At 32.6% G+C, this 26822-nt stretch overlaps 1 protein-coding gene across 3 annotated transcripts in view; it reads left to right on the top strand.

The window, feature by feature from the left end:
* GRIK2 (glutamate ionotropic receptor kainate type subunit 2) overlaps nucleotides 1-25027 on the top strand; it is a 631568-nt gene extending 606541 nt beyond the window's left edge. For 2 of the 3 annotated variants that reach the window (XM_032651172.1, XM_032651173.1), the window contains 2 exons: nucleotides 8773-9023; nucleotides 20839-20958. In XM_032651172.1, coding sequence (XP_032507063.1) covers nucleotides 8773-9023; nucleotides 20839-20958 — 371 coding nt within the window. Of the gene's footprint in view, nucleotides 1-8772; nucleotides 9024-20838; nucleotides 20959-23311 lie in introns of those variants that run through there. The other variant, XM_032651171.1, reaches the window with a different exon arrangement.
* Nucleotides 25028-26822: the final 1795 nt, after the last annotated feature.

The raw sequence follows: 26822 nt of genomic DNA, 5'->3' as shown, positions 1-26822 counted from the left end.
CCTTTTTCACATAAGTCAAAGAATATTCAGAATATGAATAAAAGGCAAATGGCTAAAATACATAATCTATAATATGAATTTTTTATTGACACATTTTGTGTACCTCATATAACCATCTCCTTTTGTGATCTTAGATACTTAAATTTCCTCCTGAGGATTCTACAACTATTCCTTTAAGTAGAATGCATTCAAGTTACTTTTCTATAGAGGTCATAACACTTCGAATTTTAACGTCTACAACAAAGAAAAAAACGGCAACCTCTATCCAATTTAAGCCAGTTATAGATTTTGAATATAAGTATTTAAAATTTCTTTAAAAATTACTGTATATTAAATGTCCTGGGTGGTACATACACTTGATATCTATATACATTTGCTCCCTAAATCCATGTAGTCTCTACCTCATAGCTTTTTATCTCTCTTCTCTTATTTCTACATTAACAGTGTCATTTATATTTGGTTCCATTCCACCATGACCCTGACATCTTGAACTTAGTTCTATCCTCTATATCTAGAAGAAATGAACAAAGTGGGTGGGATGCTCTTACTATCATTTTCCTTTCTCATATATACTTTTCTAAACCAATAATGCAAATAGAAAGAAAAATAGAGGAAAAGCAGGTGAAAGGCAGCCAAAGAGAAAGAAGAGTTATTTTCCCTACTCTTCTTTTCAAAGTAATGAAGCCTTTTTTGTGTACCTGATCAGCAGACTAAGATAGTTCCATCTGTCACGTGGTTCTACAATATGGTGTTCTTTATTATAGTGATCCTCAAGGTTGTAAAGGTTATTCAACGTATGTGTTTTGTGTTGCAGTGAAAACTCTAGGAGGGCAGGGCTCCTACTACATTGTTCATCACTATATGCCTAGGATCTAGCACCTGTGTATGTATATCTAATAATTAATAGTAAAAAAAAAGATACATACATGGTCCTTGCCCTTGGGACACTCATATCAATCTAGTAGGAAAAGATACATAGCAAAACATTGGAATATGATGCACCAAATGTTGTACTAGACTATCTGCAATGTGCTATGGCACCAAAGAAGAGGGATCCTGTGTATCTCTGTGGCAGCCAAGGAAAAGTGTGCAAAGATCATTGGAGGAAGTATGGAAACAGGATTCTCCAGGCAATGGGAAATACAACTTCGTAGTTTGTATTGCTGGCATGTTAGGTGTGAGGAGAAGAGGATAAAGTCCGAGAAGCTTGTGATAGGTTGGAGAAAGGGATTGTACAACATCTTTAGGAACTGAGGTTGTATTCTATAGCTTTAGAGCACCATTAAAAAAAATTTAAGCAGGAAAATGATGTTCATAAATTTCCAATGTGGAAAGATTACTAGGTATCATGGAAGACTGATCACTTTCAGCTCTCATTTACCATTCTGTGATTAAGTGTTATGGGTTGATAACTTGTTTTCAGGATGAGATTAATCTCCTTTAATTTTTATGATTATCACTCATGGATTCCTTATTCTCCTATCATATTGAGATTTTTCGATAGAATACCTTCAAAAGAAAATACAAAGAGTGATGACAGTAACTTCACACCAGTTTAGCTTTTATCTAATAGGAAATCTGAAATGGACCCCATGAAGTGTTTAGTTGCTACATATATTAAATGCTTCATTTGAAGTAAATGTATTATAATTATTAGATATAGATTAGATAAAGATATATAGTTTGGGTTCATAAGAAATGACTGAGCGTAAAATTGCAGGCATCTATGACCAACTGTTAAGTAATTAATGTTTTATTTATGCATGTATTCATTCCAGAAATATTGTCTTCACTGTGTGCCAGGTGTTATACTAAGAAAGGAAATACAACACTGTCCTTATGAAATTTACAGCCTGTTAGGGTAAATGAGCATTAAACAAATAGTCACGGAAATTATTTTTTAGTTACAAACTGAGATGAGTTCTATAGAGGAAAATAACAATGATGCTTGGTATTGTATAACAGCATTGTTGACTGAATACGGCATAAAACTGGAAAATAGCAATTTAAAATGGAATCTGAAACGTAAATATAAAATTTGACTTAGCACTTCTTAAAAACAAATATGGGAGAGACAGTGTCCTAAGAGATAATAAAACCCATCTTTCACTGAGAAAAAGGCTCTAAGAAAATGTGGTCTGGTTCCAATTTTATTGGAAGATTTTATCATGGAAATAATGGTAAAAAGAGATAAAGCTCTAAAAGTACCCAAAATACGTTGTGCATTTACGGCACCCAGCACTCATCTCAGCATAGGAAGCAGGGAGCCATTTCACAAAATATAACATTGCCAGCAGCACTGTAATTTAAGAAAGAAGGTTGATGGTTCCAGCAGATATAGCCTTAGATCTCTTGTGCTCGCAGGTCTTTTACTTATTAAGGCACTGGCCAAGGCCACTGACAGTTGATATAAGTGCAATGACGGCATTAAAATTTATAAACTTATTTGTCACCCTAACTTATTCTAGATGGTTAACACTAAAAGTATGAAACAAGTCTGTTTATGAACTCTATTTGTTCTACTGAATGTAATAAGAACCTGAGAAGGTGTCCAATATCACAAGTTCTGCCTTAACATATTTTGACTATATCATAATGGATATATTATAATGGATTCAATGTTTCATTCAAAAAGCATTTGTTTAATGCTTATTGTGTGATAGGCACTGTGCTAGATGCTGGATGAAATAAGATGAATAATGGATGGTTGATTACCTATAACCAACAGGTAGCCTGATTTTTAAGTCATTATTTAAAGGGCTTCAAGTATTTGGGTGTGTGTCTTAGAAACATTTATCAGATTAAACGCTTTCAAAGAAGAGGAATAATTAAGGAATTACTGAAGCTTTTTGAGGCAAATCATTGATATAATGTACACTTAGTGATTATAGTATAGTCACATACCCACAAGACGTGTAAGTTACTATTCTTCAGAAAGTGCAAGAAAGTATACTTGGAGAAATGACAAGCTAGAGGAAACTTAAAATTATGAGTAGTCTACTTCATAAAAATATCTTCCCAGACCCAAAGAAAACAAACACCAGGATGTTACATAATTCTCTGTCATACACAGCACATAATATCGTCATGATGAGCTGAAATAACTATGAAATATAAAACAAAGGAAATGAAAGTTCTTTAGGAAGTGGGCAGTGGGGATTTGTCATTATAAGTAACGGAAATACTTAGCCAGCCCCTTAGAATTTTAACAAAATATTTAAAGGATTTGGGTGCTATCAGGAAAAACAAAAGCTGTGTATTTTTCCCCAAAATTGGTTTCATCAGTTTTGATATACAAATATATTTAAATAATAACTCTTGTAACTTTTGTCCCTCAGAAGTATTTTGTAAAGAGACTTAAAAGCTGGGCATGAAGACATGTCTTCAAGTAAGTATTGTGATGCGAATTCTTATGAGCTGATGCTCACGATGCATATGGAGCTAATAGATGAAAAAGGACATGCAAAAAATCTGCTACTTGATCAGTAGTGCTGTGATAATGTGTAAATTCAAAGCTAAGCAGGGACAAGCAGGAGATCTAACAAGAAACAATTTATTTTTGACAGAGAGAGCTGATGTAGTAAGAGTAGTAATTATTGTTATCTAAGGCAGTGCTTTTCAAATTGAGGTTAAAATAAAATAATTGACAGGGACATTAATAGATATGAATGAAAAAATTCTTCCACTAAAAATAAATTTAATCATTTAAAATATTTTTTTTAACTTTTTCCTTTGATGGAGAGATGGAAACCTTTTATTTTGTTAACGTATAATGTGAATTTACAAAAGATATATTTGTTGTGGAGTATTCTTTAAGCTTATCTGACCAATGAATTCTTTAAAAGTGAAACACAGAAGTACATTTCCCAAAAAGAGAAGTGTGTGGGGAAAATCCAGTTTAGGAAATATTGGTATAATGAGATTTAGGAAGACATATTTATAGAAAGCAAGAGTGATTTTTTTTTCTGACCTTTGTAATTGATTAAAGCACGCAGAAGCTTGATTTGAAAGTAAGGAAACTTTTGGCAGTATGGATGGGATATCTCCAGTATGTGTATGGATAATGTGATTTTAGAATATTTCACTAAAGCATGGTAAGTATTAGACTTGTTGTGCAACCTTTAAAGAAAAGCTATTTATCAATCACTAAGCCTCCTCAAGAACTAAACGTAATGCTAACTCCATTTCCTTTATCATTTCTGTATTAACTAGATGTACTGAATAGGATAAGGAAAATGGTACATACTTAAATTGGTGTGTTTGTAAAGAGCATGAAAAGGACAATCAAATGAGCAAATGAATAAACTATGTGTAGTAGATTTAGACATTAGAACCAAGTATGTATAACAATGTGTGTATTCCATTCTATAAGTAAGAAACATCAAATGACAGAAAGGAAGGGGAGGAGGGAGGGGATGTGGGAGAGGAGGGAGGGAAAAGAAAAGAGAGGGGGAGGGGAAGGAAAGGAAAGGAAGGAAAGGAAACAAAAAGAATGTACGAAAAAGAAGGAAGGAAAGGTAACAAGGAAGGTAGGGAAGAGGAAGGAGGGCAGAAAGTAAGGAAGAGAGGAGTCAATTCAATTTAATAAGCCCAGCAAGTTGGCTCTGAACTACTTGGTGAGATTTGTATTAATTGTTTATAACAAATCACAGTTTATTTTCCTAAGGAGCTTTTAGTCAATTTGTTGGGAGGAATGTTAATGAAATTATAATTTTATGTAAAATTCTTTGATCTATGTAAAATTCTTTGACCTATGTAAAATTTAACATTTAGGGACATTTGGAGATGAATTTTTTTATCGAGGAAATTCTGAACAGGTGCATTTGTAGGTTTTATTTATGCCCACACATATACTGCTGCTGTATATCACTCGAAACTGCCTTTATGCCTCCTTCAAGTGTTCTTCTGAGCCCCACGTCTTATGCATCTGATACATCAAGGGACTTCACTATGTAGTAATCATATGTTTTTCTTTCTTCCTTGTTTTCTCCCTCCCTCCCTCCCTCTCTCTCTTTCTTCTTTCTTTCTTTCTTCCTTCCATCCTCCCTCCCTTTCTCTCTGCCTCTTTCATGTAAGCATTTTTTATCTGGTAAATGGGATCTTTCTGCAACTTGAAAAAAAGACCATTTTTAAAACATAATCGTTCCTTACTGTTAGTATGGAGCATGTGTTTAACAACCAAAGAAAGTCTCACTGTGAGCAAGAATACAAATGAAACAAAAACCAGAGATTGCATAGTGAAAATCAAAGAGCTAAATTCAGTTTTAAGAGGTGTTTGCCTTATCCTGCATGATGTTTTATAAAAGTAATTTATTTGCGAAAATTTTAATGTAGAAAATTTTAGACAAAATATTTCCTGGGATATAATTAAAGTTAAAGTGTCTGGTAACCCTGTGTTGAAATTCTCACAGCTTTTTAATAAAACTAGAACTGAAAATTATCTTTTCACATTGGATGTTACAATTTTTCAGATACTTTTGTCTAGCTTGTTTCTTCACCCATTTATGGTTACCTATTGGTCCCCTTAAGCATTTGAGGATTGACTTTTAGGTGCAATAGTATATGTTATAATAGACATGTTTACAATTTCCTCAGTCGTTTTCTAATCAAAGTTAGGGTTCTCTTGCAAAAATACTCATCTTCCTTGGAGGCAACCTTATGGTGCGTTAACCCCAGCTTCTCCCAGGTGCCACTCAATGCCCTCATAGTTCTTGGCTTGCCAGCATGTGGTTTGAGGCTGGGTTCATACTCGGGCAAAAGTTAGACTCTATCTATCTAACTAAAGGCTGTTCACTTCATTAGAGCTAAGCGCATGGCTATTCATGTCACAGAGAAGATTAAAGATACTTTTATTCTTTGATCTCAATATGTCCTTGAGATTTTTCAAATAGATAAAGTTTCAAACCACTTTTGACTTTAGTACCTGCTAGAAATGTGTCCCAAGGAGCAGCAAATGATGTACCAAAGAAGTAATCATTCATTATTTAATTATTGTTTCTTAAAATGAATCAATGACAGAATGACAAATAAAGCATGGCAGTGATTTAGTGTCATTGATTATATTATCTATATTATTTCACCCTGTTAAAAACCTCAAAATGAGGTGTATTAATTTTGTAGCTTTGATTCAATCCAAATTCTACTTACGTATTATTATGTTTACACTGGAAAGTAAGTGTGAGGAGGTTTGCTAGCAATAGGACATTTTCATATTTACAGTAAGTGCTGGAAATAGGAAACTCAACCAGCAAGAAATCAAGATGTTTCCATCATTTGTTGAAAAGTGGGTTGCTTTTGTCTGTGCCTTATTTTGAGAATGAAGTAGGGAATATGGTGTCTGAAGATACTGAATAAACATCCTAAAGCAATTCAGTGGGTTTGGTGAGTTGACAATAAGTAATATTCTTTCAATTTTTCTCAGGATGAGAAATGACCTGGTTCAAAATATTACTTAGGTAGATCAAGATTTTTTCATATTTCAAAGTCTACTTTTCATGTCACTTTCCCCCCCAACATTTGCTTATAATTATACTTCCAGGCCACATTTTTATATTAGTCACCTGTGGTCATTTTCATAAGTACTATCAGTATGAAATTTGTTTCAGATACTATGTTTCCAATTGAAGGTTATATTTGATAAACTACAGATCTTCTTAAAATGATTTTTTTCCCTCAATCAAATGTTTATTTTGCAGGGAATACACATGGTTAATCAGAACGGTAATTCAGAGTAAATGTGACTTTGAAGCTGCTGCTAGGCTAGTTGTAGTGAATTAATGAAAGCTGGATAGTCAAACAAGATGACCTTTATTTATGGTTTTTAAATACATATCAGAGGAGATCAAAAACACCCCACTGTCACTCTTATATTTTGTCAAGACTGCCTCAATCTGATATAATGCTCCTCATAATATGAAACATTGATTGAGAGTAGTTTGAAAATTAAGATAGGTGATAGATATAGAGAGATGATAGAAAGGAAGAAAGAATGAAAGAAAGAAAGGAAGAAAGGAAGGAAGGAAGGAAAGAAAGAAAGAAAGAAAAAGAAAGAAAGGAAGGAAGAAAGAAGAAAGAAAGAAGAAAGAGAAAGAAAGAAAAAGAAAGAAAGAAAGAGGAATAGATAGATATCCTCTGTTCCAAAGGGTTTACAATCTACTTAGGAAAGTAGATCACATCTTGAAAGGTAAATAATAGTAATACTAGATGACCTAGCCTGAGTGTCCAGTGAGTGACCAAGGTAGAAAATAATATGGGCTAGGCTAATCCATTGAAATCCAAAGTGGCTAAGGGGCGGAATTTAAACTGAACATTTTCATCAGAGTAGTATTTGGAAGAGAATATAGGAAGGAAACTTAGAAGCAGAAATTCCCCTGCTATAATTAGGAGTTGTTGCACAATAAAAATAAAATATGTGAATTCTAATTATAGGAATGGATAATGCCCCTTTTAGGAAAGCTGTGAAAAAATGTATAGAAGCCATATAAACATTTCTTCTGCATAGATTGAAGATTATGTTAAAGAAACAGCTCTCCACCTGGATTTGGTAGATCTCAGTCCTCAACTTTTACCATAAGCTACTAACTTTTTTTGATTTTTTTTTTGTATTTCTGCTTTTTAGTTTGCCTACTCTTGCTAAAAGAGCAACACTGAATTAGTCCTGTTATATTAATCAAGTAAAAAGAAGACATATAGTGCTGTCCCTTATGAGGCAGAATAGTTTCCTCATAAGGTTTTTAATTACGCTTAGCAAAAATATATCTTTAGGTGCAAATGTAGGTCTATTTAAATCAAAACAAAATCACAGACAACATAGAGTATGAGCTGAAATTAGTGTTTTTCTACAAGCGGAAAAACACTTATGGATGAATCTGTGCAGAAAAATGGAATGTGCAGTATAGTGTTTTAGGAAGGAAGATTAAACTTTAGGAACAGGCTACTTTCTGGGTGGGAAAAAGCAATAAGACCAATCCCTTGGGACAGATGTTGAAAGATGTATATAGTTCAGTATTATTCCATGTTTCTGGGCAACCAATTAGAAAAGTTATTACTTATCATGTAATAGCTAATACAGATGAATATCTACCCCCATCAGCATAAATACTATAAATTTCACTTATATTGTTGCCTCCACTGAAAAGAATATTTCTTTCCAAAGTGTAAAACGTTAAATAAACAACCAAAAAAAATCTTACAATGCGTTGCCATGACGATTTTTGAATGACCAAGTTTGTACAAACCTGTTACTTCTGTTATTTGTATCAAATATGAGTGATTATTTATCTGCAAGTATTAGCCACCCCTGAATAGAGCTTGTTAATCATGATCACTTTAAATTATTGCACTTATTCATGGGAAACACCATTTTTTGCCACAACTTTCCTAAAAATCGAGCTTACTGTTTTATCAATGCTCGGTTTTCAGTGTTGAATGATTCCTAGACATTAACTAAATATCCTTGCCCTCTATTGTAGATTTTTGCTTACCGTTTTATTATTTTCCCAATGGTCTGAGTTGAGCCTGCCTTTAAGAGAGAGGTATTTTCCTCTTTCAAAACAAAATGTTATCTTACCCTTCAAAATCAGAAAGGCCACCTGCCCTATTTATTTTGTTATACTTCTGTTTTCTGCCATTTTCCAGTTGTCTTTTGCTTCTGAAAATAAATACTGGCATACTATGGAGCATTTGGAAAGAGCTCTGTTGTCTCATCATGTAACCTTTAATTATGAAATTTTGGGTTCCTGGAAAGCATTAACGAACCCTCTCTTTTCTTAGGTTCTCCATATAGAGACAAAATCACCATAGCAATTCTTCAGCTGCAAGAGGAAGGCAAGCTGCACATGATGAAGGAGAAGTGGTGGAGGGGCAATGGGTGTCCAGAGGAGGAGAGCAAAGAGGCCAGTGCCCTGGGGGTTCAAAATATTGGTGGCATCTTCATTGTTCTTGCAGCCGGCTTGGTGCTCTCTGTTTTTGTGGCAGTGGGAGAGTTTTTGTACAAATCCAAAAAAAACGCTCAATTGGAAAAGGTAAATGTCACTTTTTTACAACTTAAAACAATCTTTGTTATAATAAAACGAACTTCTTTATCTTTCCAACCAAGGGAAATACTTAGACCTGTGTTAATGGTGTTCTGCCACTCATTGTATAACAAAGGTTCATAGAACTCAGGATTACCTTTGTAATTTTTAATTTAAATGTAATATTTTAAATTGAAGCCAACTTCAGGACCAGTAACTATTTTTCGTCTTACTGAAGTCTGAAAATGGAGAAACTTTTGCTGCTCGAAGTTCACTGTGGTTAGTTTATTAGGGGAATATAATTAATGAAGGAAGCAAAACTCAGAAACTGTAATATGAAGAAAAAATTTCTCTGCAGATAAAAAGTGCTTTAAGATACGATACTCATTAACAGTTTCAAGTTAGGGAGTAAATGAAATATTTATTTGAAGATTTTTGGTCCAATAATTTCTAATTTGGAAAAATCATAATGTGCATTGTGGAAATTTTAATTAATTTTCTACATTAATGAATATGTGAGAATATTGTGGTTTCTTCTTTGCCACTTAATGTTATTCTTAATGCATCCTTTACTGCCTTGCACCTGAGTCTTTAGAAGAATACATATAAATCTCAAAAATACTGAGACTATTGCAATTTTTTAGTATTTTATTATATTTAGTCTTTTGTATAAATGTCTTTATATTCTGTTCTTAAAAAAGGCTGTGAACCTGGTTCAGATTATATATTTCTAGTGCTATAATTCCCTTAGTTCTATAAATATAAAGATGAATATTTATAGATAAATCTTTCAGATGATACATGCTACTTTTTAATATAACTTTATGACTCTGGACGTAAAATGCTGCTTTAGCATTTTTAAGCCTTCTGGAACTTTACTTAGTCTTTTAGTATTTAAACATCTCTTTTGTTTTTAATTAAAAAACTTTTTTAGATCTTAAATTTTAGACCCTGCATCAGAGTGAGATTATATTCTGTTAAATAATTGAAAGGTTTATGAACTTTTATTGGTAAATATAAAGAGTAGAAATATGATATATTCCTTCATCTTTAATAATTTATGATATAATTAATTATCCTTTCTGAAATCAAGGATACACCATTCCTACATTTTATGTGACTACAGGACTTAATTCCTAGAAATAATGTTTTTATAAATGACTATTTTGATAGCCCCGTTCTGTCTATAAGTAAAATAACCAATTCAAAGGTTTGAAAAATTTGGACAGTTGTATGATTTATTTTCCCACAGTATTCAGGATAACTATATCTACTGACTTGCTAAATCAAATATCTTTTGCACTGGTGTGACTGAAAATTAAGTCTAAGTACACTTTTTATGTTATGACCCTTATTACAATGTCAAAATGAGTTTTGGAATCAAATCCAAAGAACTAATCAGAGATGAAAATTAACTCTTCAATTTTTATTTTTACTATAATTTATCAATAAGTGTGATGTTTGGTTAGTTAATGCTTTAAATGAGTCCAAAAATAATAGAAGAAAGTTAGATTGTCTAGTTAGAACCTCAAATCATCCATATGTAGTGGTTTTCTTTCACTTATAGCTCAGTATTAAAATAAAGCACATACATTAATCTCTTGACAGCATGCGGTAGTCTGTCGCCCTTTTCTCTCTGTATCCTGTTCATATGATTTAACTGGGCCATGTCTCTATGTACAATTATTTTATAAGCATTCTGTTTTTTTTTAAAGGACATGGGAATTTACTTTTGTAAAATCACCTTTACTTTTATTATAAATAACTAGTTTAGCTGAATTTTCCACATATCGACCAGCTCTCAATTTCTATGGACTTCTATGACCTTCTAAAACATTAGAAAAAGGGAGTCAATGTACCTTTTGGTGCTGAAACAGATAAACTATTATATTGGAAAGAAACAACTGTGTTGATATGACATGAGCGTTCTTAGTCACATTCGCCGATGTTGTCACACTGTCTCCACAAATCTTCCATAATGAAATTCAGATTCTCTAGCTAAGCAGAGGAGGCACTTCAGGATCTGTCTCTGTCCACCACTGTAGTTTTATCTTCTGCTTCTCCCCAGTTTGCACCTGTACTCTAACCACACTAAATTACTTTCAATTTTCCAAGGTCAACCAGCTTTTTAAAATCCTCCTCCCATTTGACCTGAGCAAACTTTGTCTATTTTTCTACCTGGCAAACTCCCACTAGTCATTTTAGATTAGGCATTCAAGACTAGGCATCAACTTGCCAAGAAAGCTTTACCTAATCAATAGGTATGACGAATCTGGGTACAGGGCACTCTATTTCCACAAGGTGGTGTTAGGTTTTTATTTTCTATTCCAATGAAAAAAATATGACCTGACCTGTATATCTCATTTTTGTTAGACTTAGCTGATTTCAGAAACTATCATCATTCCAAAAACATTTGCTCCCCCTTTGAGAAAGTTGGGAATGTGTCTTGTCCATTTCAAACAACATCCATCCTTTTCTCTGGAAGCATTTGCACATCTCCATTCTCCCTTAGCACACTATTTTATTCATATTTGTTGATTTCTTTTTTTAATTTAATTTCTTTTTAATTATTTTTATTTTAAAAAAATTTTATTGGAGTATAGTTGATTTGCAATGTTGTATTAGTTTCAAGTGTACAGCAAAGTGAATCAGTTATACATGTACATATGTCCACTCTTTGTTAGATCTTTTCCCATATAGGCCATCACAGAGTATTGAGTAGAGTTCCCTGTGTTATACAGTAGGTCCTTATTAGTTATCCATTTTATATATAGTAGTGTGTATATGTCAATCCCAGTCTCCCAATTTATCCCTCCCTTCCCTTACCTCTGGTAACCATAAGTTTGTTTTCTACATCAGTAACTCTATTTCTGTTTTGTAGATAAGTTCATTTGTGTGTGGGTGCCTCTCTCCCTATTAGACTCTTACTTCCTTTTAAGAAAGTAATTTTGATTTGTATTGCCAAGGTCTCAGACAGTGTCATAAGATCTTTCTTATGGCATAAGATCTTTCTTTCCTTCTTTCTTCCTTTCACCCTTGTCCCCTCCCTCCTTTTTTCCCTCTCTTTCTTTCTTTCCTTCCTTCTTCTCTTCTTTCTTTCTTCCTTCCTTCCTTTCTTTTCTTTTTCTTTCTTTCTTTTTTCTTTTTTTTCTTTCTTTCTTTCTTCCTTCTTTCCCTTCCTCCCTTCCTTCCTTCCTTTTCTCTCTTTCTCTCTCTCTCTTTCTATTAAATAATGAAGTTGATTCCAGTATCTTATCTAGAAAAGTCTATCATAAAGAATAAAAAAGAACTATTTTTCCATACAATTCAAAAGAACTATGTTTATAAAGTAAATAATAATGGGTTTATTAGAAGTGATCCATTTTATTTACTGTGATAAATTAGGTTCTTGGGCTCAATTCTCTTTCATTTTTCCTGAGAAAAATATTTTATTTTGTTGGGCTATATGGTTTGTTTAATACCTTACTTAATTTATTAAAATTAGCTGTGAAATAGTCCTAGATTTTCTTATAAGATCTGCATGAAAACATACAGAAATTCACAGTTTATACTTATAATTGTGTCTTTAACTGAAATTTTTAAAATTTTAAAAACAAAGTAAACATTTCAAAAATTATTCATTTACTCAACGATTATTTATTGAGAACCAAACATGAAATGAATTGTATTTACGTGTTGGAGGAAAGCAGGATATATTATTCACGACTCCAGCCCCAAAATACTTTATCATCTCTTTTCCCTTCTCTTTCTCCATTTCTTTTTTCTTTCTTTAATTTATAATATTCTAGTATTTTGTAAAAGAGCCAATTAAATTTTCTATTTTTATCTGAATAGGCAGGCAGATAAAATATACACACAGTCTAGTTGAAAATGAGGTTTTTGTTTAAAATTTATGAATAACTAATATATTATCATGTCAAGTCTTAACTCTAATGATGATGAGGATGATTAAATTAGTGATAATTATTATTATTATTTAAAGATGAAAATAAAATGTCTCTTATAGCACATATTTTGTAAGATATTAATGGAACAAATAGGTCTTAATGACTATAATGTTGTTATATTTCCAAGTTTTTTGATAACTAAGAGTAGCATAAGAATGTAATATTTTTAAATGAGGGTAGGTTAAAACTGAAAACAGAAGATAATGCTGAAATATGTAGACCTTATAAAAATCCCAAAATTGTAAATTGCATTCCTTTCCAATAACCACAAGATGGTGTATTACAATTTTTAAAATACTTAATGGTTTTAATTTTGATGCAAATATTAATGCATCAAGGATATATTGCTTTTCATTTATTCAGACTTGTAAACTAAATAGGTAGTTATTTTTTGATGGTTTTCACAGTATAACCTGACCATTTGGAAAGATACTCAAAATGTTTTTCTTTTCTGAATGTATCTGAAAAAGTATCTAACCAACATGTGGATTTTCTAATTGATTTTCTTTGTGCCTTAACTTTTCCCTGATTTTAAAAATATTACTACTTAAGGTTTATTCAGTAAGCAATCCAAGAAACTTCTGCACATCTTAGGCAATTAGAGCATTTGAGGTTACATGGATTTGTTTGAAAAGTCCTGTGTTCACCTTGTTTTCTTACTTATAACTGAAAAAAAGCTGCTTAATATACAGAATTTTATTTTCTCTGGTAATATATCATCTTTATGATTATACATTGGTTTTGTAAGCATGAGTTATAAATGATTGTAATAATTTTAATTTTTATAAAAATATTTTATGACATAATTATGGTTTATTAATTTTTTGGAATTATTCATCATTTCTTACATATTTGAATATGTCTTGTTTTAAAAGGTATAAATAATTCTGCCCTCTTGATTTCCAACAAAAGTAGCAATATAATTTACATAGTTGGATCTTTTGTTTTTATCTGATATGTATATAGAAATATTTTCTTTTCCATGTAATTGAAAATGGATTTGCCTGTACAAATTATTTCTTCTTGAACATCAGGTTGAACATGAATCTTTGAGTTTCTTGATATGAAAAACTTAATGACAAAATATCCCTTTCTTATTACTTAAGTATAAACAAAATGTAGTAAATATGTCTGAGAAATAAAAATATAAAAATTATTGCTCAGATATTGAATTTCTAAGCTATATGTCCTGTCTTGGATACATATTTTTTGTTCTAACGTCCCTCTAAGATGATTGAAGTACATTTTAAGAACTACTTAGTATGGTTGTTTTTCAGGATATAGTCCATTGTAGTCTACATAGTTGTTTGCATTATAGAACACTGGTAAATCTTATCAAAGATAATCTCTAAATAATACAATAATTTCCCATCACTGAAAACTAAAAAAAAATTTGAGGACACATGGAATATTCTTCAGTGTATAGTTGAATAACAAATGTAAAAGGCAGTTGTAACTCACAGTAGAAGAACAAATAAATGAAACAATGCAATCTGAGGAATAAGAAGAAAATCAGAGTGGCTTAGTTTAAACCTGCAAGACTTACTTCCCTCTGTATGACAGACTCTAGGTCCATCCACCTCACTACAAATAACTCAATTTCGTTTCTTTTTATAGCTGAGTAGTATTCCACTGTATATATATGCCACATCTTCTTTATCCATTCATCTGTCAGTGGACACTTATATATGGAATCTAAAAAAAAAAAAAGGTTATGAAGAACCTAGGGGAAGGACAGAAATAAAGAACCAGACATAGAAAATGGACTTGAGGACACGGGGAGGGGGAAAGGTAAGCTGGGATGAAGTGAGAGAGTTGCATGGACTTATATACACTACCAAATGTAAAACAGATAGCTAGTGGGAAGCAGCCGCATAGCACAGGGAGATAAGCTCGGTGCCTTGTGACCACCTAGAGGGGTAGGACAGGGAGGGTGGGAGGGAGGGAAATGCAAGAGGGAAGAGATATGGGGATATATGTATATGTATAGCTGATTCACTTTGTTATAAAGCAGAAACTAACACACCATTGGAAAGCAACTATACTCCAATAAAGATGTTAAAAAAAAAAAAAAACCTGCAAGACTAGAGATTCTGGGTGAAAGATTATTCTCAAGGAAAACACTTTTCAAAGCTGGCTGAATCTGTATTTCATGGAACCAGAAGAATGAAAAGAAGTTGTTCACAGATCCTTATGCAGAAATTGCTTCCAGAATTAGTTCTAACAGGAGTAATGCTTTGTAAAAGAAATCATTTATTGGATAAGATATAGGAATGCAAACATTGTCATAAATCATCAGTAAAGATTTTATTCCAATATTTACATTTTCCAAATAATGCCTATTTACAAACCACAGTATATTTGTGCTTTTCATATATGGGATTTTTATTTAATATATGAAATTTTAATTTAATGTATAGAATTTTAACTGCATTTAGCTGTTCAGAAGTTAAAGTTATGAGTACTTTTTTTTAAACATCTTTATTGGAGTATAATTGCCTTACAATGGTGTGCTAGCCTCTGCTCTACAGCAAAGTGAATCAGCCATACATACACATATGCTCCCACATCTCCTCCCTCCCGCGTCTGCCCCCCTCCCCCCTCCCCATCCCACCCCTCCAGGTGGTCACAAAGCACCGAGCTGATCTCCCTGTGCCACGCGGCTGCCTCCCACCAGCCATCCACTCTACGCTTGGTAGTGCATATATGTCCATGCCACTCTCTCACTCCGTCACAGCCCACCCCTCCCCCTCCCCATATCCCCTAGTCCATTCTCTAGTAGGTCTGTGTCTTTATTCCCGTCTTGCCCCTAGGTTCTTCATGACCTTTTCTTTTTTTCTTAGATTCCATATATATGTGTTAGCATACGCTATTTGTTTTTCTCTTTCTGACTTACTTCACTCTGTATGACAGACTCTAGGTCCAACCACCTCACTACAAATAACTCAATTTCATTTCTTTTTATGGCTGAGTAATATTCCATTGTATATATGTGCCACATCTTCTTTATCCATTCATCTGTTGATGGACACTTAGGTTGCTTCCATGTCCTGGCTATTGTAAATAGAGCTGCAATGAACATTTTGGTTCATGCTGAGTACATTTTTTTTTTTTTTTGCTGTACACGGGCCTCTCACTGTCGTGGCCTCTCTCGTTGAGGAGCACAGGCTCCGGATGCGCAGGCTCAGTGGCCATGGCTCACGGGCCCAGTCGCTCCGCGGCATGTGGGATCTTCCCAGACCAGGGCACGAACCCGTGTCCCCTGCATCGGCAGGCGGACTCTCAACCACTGTGCCACCAGGGAAGCCCCGAGTACATTTTTAATATAATAAAATTTAGCTATGAAGCATTCTGATATTTAGAAGTTAAAAGTTGCAAATAAACTTCGGACACATAGGGCATTTTGTATTGTTTTTATGTTACTGCCTTTCTCTGAGAGCAGAGTATCTCTCAATTTCCACTAATAACCTACATATGGACTAACTGGATGGGTCTTAAAAATGATTTTACGTATAAATATAAAATCATACTTCAAAATGAGATGCTAATCTTCATTTTACTCACTAAATAGTTGCAAGCAGTTGCAAATCAGCAAAAGGATTTTTAAGTCATTCATTTATAACTCATCCTCTTCTTATGCCCATAAATAATGTTTTAAAATAAGATTTTAGCTGATTTTCATAACTGGCTTTAGAATTTCTGAAGTGTAATATCTCATTTGAGTGCGAAGTTACTCTGAGAACTATGCAAAGATTATTATCCATATTGCGCCGATGAGGATAAGTATCTCAAGTGTCAGGTGTGTTTCCCAAGGTCAAAGATGCCTAGACTAACTATTTACACTATATCACACTACACAAAGCGGAGGTAGAATATTTAACTATTTTTCTTGACAGTTTTTCTCTCTGATGTTGTGTTGACAAAATGTGTGCAGCAGGAGTTTGAATTAGATAGACAGATTATGGGCTTTGATCATGAGCCCTGTATAGTCATTTCATTTTCCTGGACATTAAGCATGAGTTTTGAAATAAAAAAGACTTGGGATCATTCTTCAAGTATGTTCAGCCTTGGATAAAATTACTTAACTTTTTCTATAAATCTTTTAAAATAAATAAATGAATGGGTTACAAATACACCACAAATGAAAATGTTTTTGAAATTAATCTAGTTTATATACATAGTTTTTTGCATGTGTCTGGCATATAATAAGCAGCTGTTGTTATAATATAATTATCATTTTTATTTCTAAAGCTGTGATATTTTAACTGCTGTACCTTAAAGGAAAGAGAGCTCTCCTGGAATTAAGCATTAGTTATTTGGATGTTATATACTTGGTTGAAAAATTGTTATTATTATGACTGCTAGCAAGAATATGATGATTAACACTTCTTTTTCTTCAAATTGATTTCACAGCTGTATCAACTAAAGTGGTATTGAAGCTTGTCAGACCTTATATATTGATATTTCTGGCTCAAGTAGGGAAAGTGTGAAAATGTGTAATGACGCCCCATTTTTCTCCATCTCATTGTATTTGCAAAATGCACTATAATGATATTCAGTAACTGTTTCTGTAAGAGTTAAGGTTTCTGAGAATACTTTAATCTTTGGTTATGTTTATCATTGTAAAATAATCCAGGCTAAAGAGTAGGATGCTTTGTCATTTTATCTATTGAGAAAAAATAATTTAGCCCCATAATTTTTTTTCTGTCTGATTTAGTGTTCAAAAAATTACCATTTATTAAGAGGAGAGTCCAGGTAGAAGCCTCAGCTGAAATTCAAATCACTGTTAATGAGGCAGGCTAATATAATAACACACTTACAGAATGGAAGTCAAGAGAATAGTGTTCCTCTTTTAGCTCGGTTACCAGTTATATGCATACCCGTCTGACTGCACAGCTTATCTAAATAATATAATTTTTTTAAAAGAGAGCTGCTCTAAAACTGAATGTCAAGATCAAAGTTGCTATATAAATATATTTTTGACATGAGTGTCTTAACTAGTCATTTTTCATCTCTCATTGCTTCACTGTTACATTCATATAGCCTTAGGTAAATTCATACTTCTGATGTATAGCATTAGCTATTTGATATTTTTAAAAGACTGCCAATTAAAGAGTACAAATCAAAAGGAATGGGCCATGTTAAATGACATTTATCTTCCTCATTCAATGCACCAACATTTATATAAAATATTGCATATTACATCAAGTATACTTTTTATTTCCTTTTAGTTATTATTTAGTTAATTTAATTATTATCTAATGTGGAATAATTTTCTGCAGGGATTAATTACAGTGACTGTTTGGACTTGTCTCTACTACATGTGATCTGGAATTCTTGGTCAAATGGCCTACAGCATCAGAAATTAATTAGAAAATGTCTGAGAATGAACGAGGTATCCGTAATCAGTTAAATAATTTAAATGACAAACAAAACGAAAGTTTGGTTGATATACGCTAGTACATATTAGGACATTGCACCACAAAATCTGTTAGAAGCAGCTTAAAGATGTTTTAATAGGGCTTCAAATAGAAACTGTATGCAAAAATGGTTGGAAATTATTCTGAATGAATATTGGAATATCATTTAGTTAATTTTATACCATCAAAGAATAGGACAGCAAGATGTATAAAACAGTTTCCTCCTTAAAAAATATATACTAAATAGAGACCTGATAGTAGCATGTAACATTTATGATTATTTCTCTTTCAGTTGATAAATGACTATATATTCAACATGAAAGTGATGAGCTTCAAAGTTAAAAAAATTAAACTGGTTATTTTTCATCAGTGGCTGTTTTTTAAAAAAAGACATTGCTAAATATAAAGGTTTTAACCTAAAAATGAAATTTAAATATAACAGTGTTCAATGTGGAGCATGTTTACAACTAGATTTCTAATATTAAAACAACTTATGTACTTCTCAAAGTGCTGTCACATCATGTTATCATATAAACATATCTATAAATTAGAAAGTTAAGCTATTAAGAATAAATTATTCTATTACACCAAGAATGATATTCTTGAGAACATTTATCTGCAGACTATTTATGTGTTTTCTTATACTTAAAATTAAAAAAGAAAATAGCTTGTTTAAAAGGCAATGTATATATAGCCAAATTCATATTTTTAAGATTTCCAGACCTTCATTGTTTCAATTAGAGATGTGTAAATACAGGTTGCCTCATTAAATATAGTGAATTTTATAATGAGTTTAATAATTTAAATGCAATTATACATGCTAACAGCTCAAAGATTTAAATTTTCATTTTCAGGAATCTTCTATTTGGTTAGTGCCACCCTACCATCCAGACACTGTTTAGTAAACTTTTGAAACTTACTAAAAGAGGTTTTTAATAATGGTTAGTATCTTTGCACCTTTCTTTTTTCTCTTTGTAGTCTGTTATATTGTGCAGAAACATTTTTGTTGTTGTTTTCACCCTAAGAAACTTTATTTAATGACACAATTCGTGTGTTTCTATCTCTAAGAAGTAATTTGAAAGGCATGGTAGTTTTCTTTCTCTCCCTCCCTCCCTTCCTTCCTTCCTCTCTCTCCCTCTCTCTCTTTTATTCTTTCTTCTTCCCCTTCTCCCTCCTCCTCATCTTCTTTCTTCTTCATTATAACCCAGGAAATTTCCTGTCAAGCGCATTTGGGTTTTTCAAAACCTTATTTCATAGTTCAGTAAAAAAGACATTTTAAAAATTCTGATCATGATATGAAGTAGGAAAGATAATTTGTCTCTATCAAATGACAACAAGTTAGAACTTTAAAAATCAGACAGTAATTTTTTGACAACATACAACACAGGGAAACAACTATATTTCACAATCATCTCTACAGTTTCAACTTTAGATTCTTACATAGATCAAGATATGGAATTTACATTCTAAAGCTTTAAAAAGAGAAAAGAATATGTATTTGCCCTAATGCCACAAGTGAACTGTACTTTATGGTATCATTAATTTTTAAAATTTGTCATGTTGATTCCAAACACTTGCTCTAAAAATCTAAAGGTTTTCATAGTTTTGTGAAGGATTAGAAATATTATACAAGTGAGAAAAGAACCTATTGTCTTATGGTGACTTTATTAGAACCTAAGATAAAACTATTTTCTAGGTAAACTTACATTGATAGATCAAAAAAGAACTGGCAAAATTCAGCTTATTCAGAGAAAAAATTAACAAAAGTGATGAATGACATTATATAATCAAGGCTACTGATTGCTTAAAGGTTTCTTGATTAAAATTTTCACTTTCTAATGGCTTTGTAAAATAGAGAAAGCCTAAAATAGTAATGGTGGGGTTACATGTTTATAATTTTCATAGCTTCTAAATTTGTAAATATTATTTACTTAAGATAAGTTTAAATTATAAAAGTATTGTGATCTTTGGGGCAGGGATTTTACCTATGTTTTATGTTAATCAGCATTATAAAATTTACATTACATAAAATTGCTTAAAAGAGTTTAAATGTCTTTATTTGTAGTCTGAAGTTAAGTATAGGATACTAATACAGTTTACTTTTTAACTTACTGGAAATAAAATTGAGTCATTTCATAGCTGAATGGGTATGTATATTTATAAGATTTTTTTTTCTAAGAAAATCAGTTGTTTAGATCACTGTCTTACTATGGACAAAACAATATTTCTATTCTATCACTTTTTAAAATTAGTATAATCAAAATGTCTAAAAATTCAGCTTGCCAAAGACAGTGTTATAAATTATTTAACATTTAGAAAATTTATTTGTTTTAAATGAGGGCTTATTTCAAACAATTCAGCATTAGCCATGTCCTATAACATTTTAAAGTGTCGATGGCATCAAGTTCTGACCTTGTTACATTACCTAATCAATTCTTCTGTTAAATGTTTCAACAGAGAACCAAGACTAAGTTACCTCAAGACTATGTATTCCTCCCTCTTTTGGAGTCAGATTTTTCCATTTCTACAGTGTTGTCATCATCACCATCTTCATCATCATTATCATCATGTTCTTAATAAGTACATCTAATAGTAGGTATTAAGCAACAAGAAACACTGTGTCCCTATACTGGCTGTCAGGTGTCATATAGATCCTTTAAAAGAAATAGAATTCATGGATTTCGGAACTGTATTATTTAACACATAATAAATAACGCATAGAAATCACTCCATAGTTAATGGGGAATTCATGTGTAGCACATAATCATCTCCCATTACAAGTACTAATAAATTAATATTTTTACTAATTTAATGTTATTAAAGTTTTATCTGATTAATTAGGTCACTTGTACACAACGCATTTTACTAAGCTTCTGAAGAAAAACCTTTTTAAGCTTTTTTTAAGCAATTGAATTAGAAACGTTAAAAAATAATTAAAATGTTAGGGTCATGTATGGCTATTGTTAATTCAGTCAACATTTAAAGAACATGTGTGTACAAGTCAGTGCCATGAGCACTGAATCTCTGCTCTTTACAATTCAGTGAGAGGGATGCATACACCTAGAGGCCAGACAGAGAAACATGATAATGAATGAAAAATACTGAATTGAGTGAAAATAATGAGACTGATCAATTGGAAAGTGATTCCTGAATAAGTTAAAATTTGAGTCATGTCTGGAGGTAAGGGATAAAGCTGGATTGATGTGAAAGATGAAGGAACTCTGCTAGGTAACAGAGCACGGAGAAGCAAAGTAGAAAAAACCTGGAGGTCCAAAGAGAAGAGTGTGTGTAGAGAAAAAAGGAAAAGGTTGGGGGGAGAGATGAGGTAGAGCTGACTCAGAGAGGTCATGATAGAAAAAAGAGGAGAATTGGATTTCACCTGTTTCTTGGACAAACAAAATACTATTAATAACCGGGGTTTAAAACAGTAGATTATCTGATAATGGCGAGCTTTTTGAGAATGGCCTAGACATAGAGGTGGGAAGATCACTGAGGAAACTGTTCAGGAATCCATAAAAGAAAAATGAGAATATAGCCAGGAATGTACAAGAAGTTATTAGGGCAGTGTCAAAAATCACAAAATTTGGTATCAGAACATCTTGCTGGAGGTGTAGGTGTGAGCTGCAGAAAGTGACTTATCTTTTCTCTGAATCCATTTTCTCTGTTGTACAGATGCCCACCTTAATTCAGTATTAGTTTGTGTCACAGAGGTGATGTATACAAAGTATTTTTTTAAAATATAAGGCATGTATATGGTATTAAAAATGTTTATCCTGTATTATTTTGGAATTAGCCTGAGCTGATAAACAACAAAGAAGCAATACCAAAAGCAAAAAACGAAGTCTTCACATGTATATTTAATTAGGTTTATTTCATTATGTTTCCATATCACTTTTTGGAATTTTGTAAATTTTTCATACTTGTCCACATTTTTAGTTGTTGTCCACATTTTTAGTTCTTGCACAGAAAGAGCCTAAGTCTTAGACCATCTGAATGTCAACGACAATGTGAAACTGGTTCATGAATCTGATTTATATGTACCTAACACACGTATCTCAATTAGCTGGGGAGGGAGACTAACAAATTTTTGTTTCACGTTTTGACTCTCTAATAGGAATTTGAGGAGTGTGTAATAATGAGCCCCAGATATACAGAATTTCTGGCAAATCTATTGCCAATAAAACAGGAATTTAGAAAAAAATTACGTATAGGGTCATTTTTTTCTTCATGGAATAAATTATTTATCAGCTCTCAGTTATCAAGCTGATGGTGACAAAGAAGTTAATATGTGTGCATGGATTTTTAATGTGATACAATGTCATTTCATGATTAGCTCATACGTGTTTGTAATCATCATCGATAGTTTTACAGGCAGAATCACAAAATGATACAATGAATAGCAGAAATTATTTTCCATATTTTATGTCTAAATGTGTGAGTACTATTTTTGTTCTGTTATGAAATGCACGATGAAGAATCCATGTTTAAAGAAAATTTTCATATCTCATGTTGTGATCTAAAAACCAATTCATTCTTTTCTAATATTTTAAAAGAGCAAAAATGGATTTCTGGTAACCAATTTGTGTATATGTGCTTATATTTAAATTTTAAGGTCGATTTATATCTTATAATGTTAATTTTATATCTGAAAATCTTATTCAACATATATGTAATGTATGCATTCCTAGTTGGCAGTTCACTTCACTATCAGGTGGAGATTTTCTTTAAACTTGCCCACTCTGATAAAATATTTTAATTATCATGATTTGTATGTTAAAATTGTAATAATTTGCTATAATTTTCATAATGGAGTTTTTCAAAACTTCAAATCTGCTATGTTGACAAGTCTTTGAGAATGATTTTAATATTGTTTCAGGACCGTTGCCATTGATCTGTTTTGTAATATTTTGTTTTCTGTGTTATTCTGTAGAGGTCCTTCTGTAGTGCCATGGTAGAGGAATTGAGGATGTCCCTGAAGTGCCAGCGTCGGTTAAAACACAAGCCACAGGCCCCAGTTATTGTGAAAACAGAAGAAGTTATCAACATGCACACATTTAACGACAGAAGGTTGCCAGGTAAAGAAACCATGGCATAAAGCTGGGAGGCCAAACACCCAAGCACAAACTGTCGTCTGTTTTTCCAAACAATTTAGCGAGAATGTTTCCTGTGGAAATATGCAACCTGTGCAAAATAAAATGAGTTACCTCATGCCGCTGTGTCTATGAACTAGAGACTCTGTGATCTAAGCAGTTGCAGTGATCAGACTTGAGTTACAGGCATCATGGAGAACCAAGTTACACGGGGTTAAACTGTTTATCATGGGTTCCTCCCTTCTTCTGAGTGAATGTTACATACGCATTTGTGGCTGGTTTCAAATGCAGTTCAGTAAGAAATTACAGGTTCCTTTTGAGGCCCAACTGTTGCCAGGAGATGGAGCATAATTGCCCCAAGGGTAACGAGGTAAAAAAATTATTAAGAATAAAAATACTTGGAATCAGCAAAAACTGTAGTATTGCAAGAAACAATACAGTCTTCTGAACATCCAGATAAGAGGGTAGTGATGTTACTAGCCCCCAACTACTCAGTATAATGATCATCTGAATTGACAATACGTGTTTATAAGATGTGATAAAAATGTAATGCAAAACAAATCTGACTTTCATGGCAAGTGGAATATGAAGCAGATCTTCATCAGTGTTTTTCTTTCTTTTTCTTTCTTTCTTTTTGTTTTTTCGACAGTCTGTGTCACTGATTGAGATAGAAATGTCAATTACCAAGGAAATAATGTTTTCTCTTACATTCACCATGGCAGGAGATTTAACATGTAACTCTATTAAATCCCTACCTATTCCCCAGACACCCTTTCCCCACTCCCGCACGGAGAAAAAAAACAACAGTTGGTTCAGAGATTCTGAATCAAAAAGGATGATGTTTTGCAATCTTTGTCTTAAGTTGTAAAAGAGGGCTGAGTGTTGATAGTTCTGTGGAAGACTGAAACTTTCATTCTAACATTCAGATATGTTAATCCAAACCCTCCTTCCTGCTATAAATGAACTTGATGGAGCCTGGGCAGATCTCAGTGAAAGGATAAAGGGGACTGGTCATCTAAAGAAAAGTACGTGTGGTGAACTTTGACGTGGACTGCATTTATCAATACAGTCACAATGTTAAATGAACAAAATTCTTGAGCAGTTTTTTTCAAAAAAATGTTCAGGTTTATTTGTGGAAATGCAAGATTTCTATGAAAATAGTTTTTGTATGGAAATTTTTGTAATACTTTTTATCAACAAAATAAGAACATGCGTTCCTGTCAGGGGTGTGATGTCAAGCATGTATGGTAGTGCGTGTGCACCACCAACGTTTGGTGAAAACTATTTTTATCAAGAAAAAAAGGAATCATAGAAGAGAAATATTTTCAAGTTAGATAATATAAAAGCTAGGTGCACTACCACCACTGCTTACCATGCCACACCCCTGGTTTCCACGAGGCTGATAACATACTGTAACGAACAATTGTGTGTAAAATGGTAAAAGACACAGAACTCTTGACAACATTGTGATAACAGTTGAGTGCACACAGTTTGCTGTTTGAATCCAATGCACAAAATTTAAAAAAATCATTAAAATTATGTCCATTTTACTTTCATCTTTGACTTTCATTTTTCTCTTGTATGGGTAAAGGAATACACAATATGCTCCTTGCATGAAGGGAAGTATACTTCCTGAATACTTCCAGGTCATCAAGGATGGCCACTTCCCAACTACCTGGAGAAAAGAAGAAAAAAGCTCAGGCCATGAGCTATTCAGATGTAAGAAAAGCTGGACTGGGATATAAAATGTAATCTTCAGGCTTAGTGCAGTTCAAATGAGAAAACTAGCAGTTCTAGAGGCTATAGTCATGATCTTACCTCTTCTGTGAGTGGATACTGACTATGTCAATAGGGTTGTGTAAGACTGTATAGTGATTGCTGATATTATATTTGAAGTTCAACTGATGTCCAATTTAAGAATTAATTGTGCATTGATAATATAATTCAATGAAGGGAGAGGAAAAGATAGGCTCAATATCAACAATAAGTTAAAAAAAAAAAACACAAAAAACTTCATTCTGTCCCAAAATTTAACTTTAGGGAGTTATATAAGTCACTATTACAAATCTGAGCATTGTTTTTTTTAGTGGTAAATAACCTCAAATAACATAGCTTATAAAAATGTTTAGATTTTGATCAATATTAAGCTTTTCCTCAATCAGATTCTAATCAGATTTTAAAGAAATTCTAAATTCAGTTCTTCATTATATTAAACAACCTTAATAATTGGCAGAAAATGACAACTTTAATTATTTTTAAATAGTCAGGAAATAACTATTTAGATCTTTGGTATGATTTGATAATTTTATTTAAGTATTAAGTTAACAAATTTCAAAAAGTATTAAAAAACTTGTTGTATTTTAACTCCAAAGGTAGTTTAGAACATATAAATGATGTATAATATTTAACTTTTATCCACTTCCTAAAAGGTTCCTGCATTATTGCCAAAACAGATACTGCCCTACTCATTGGGTGCTTATGTGTATATGAAGTACTATTCTTAATTTTAATAAAATCTTGATTACTTTCAAAATAATTTCAACCAGTAAAAGAATGTCTCCTCTCTCTGGAAAGGCAATATATTGGAGTAAGATTATTCTCCAGTATCTAACACTCAAATTATAAAAAGAAGAGGAAGAGAATGCCTATTCTAGTCGACAATGTAACCTGATGACTCCAGGTAATCAGTGGAGACACATATACCACAAATAAATAACTCTAGCCAGTATGGAACACCGAGGGGGTATATTTACACATGCCACAATTAAATAACCCTAACCAGATGAAAGTATCAAGGGTTTATATTCATTGTATTTCACAGCTAAGTAACCCTAACAACTATGAGAATACCAAGGAGATATATCCACACATTTACAAGAATAACCCTAACCATTATGGGAGCAGCAAGGGGATAGATTCTATTTTACAAATATGTAAAATGGATAAGGATATTTTATTAATTAAAATCTTTCAAATATTTTGCAATTCAGTTACATATTTTTAAGAATAAGTTCCTTGTTATTACTGAATGAGTATATGTACTAAACACTAATGATTTTAAAGTATTTTAGCACAATGCTTTTTAATGTTTGTTTATTATGAAATTTGCATATAGCAAATCATATACAATGCACATGTACAAGAGAATCATGGCATCTGACTGTAGTGTGCACCAAGAATTGTTTGTCACTGGGAGTGGGCTATTCTATATATTCTGAAACTAAGCTTACTGTCACTCACCTCCAACTCTGAGGTGTAAATTTAAGCAGAATACTTTAATAGAAGAGAGTGCCCAGCTGTTTCAGGAAACAGAGCAGGAAAAAAATAATATGGGTCAGGCTCACCTAGGAA

The sequence above is a fragment of the Phocoena sinus genome, chromosome 12 (assembly GCF_008692025.1).
Source record: "Phocoena sinus isolate mPhoSin1 chromosome 12, mPhoSin1.pri, whole genome shotgun sequence".
NCBI lineage: Eukaryota > Metazoa > Chordata > Mammalia > Artiodactyla > Phocoenidae > Phocoena > Phocoena sinus.
The sequence above is the reverse complement of the archived record's forward strand: the minus strand, read 5'-3'. Positions and strand labels throughout refer to the sequence as shown.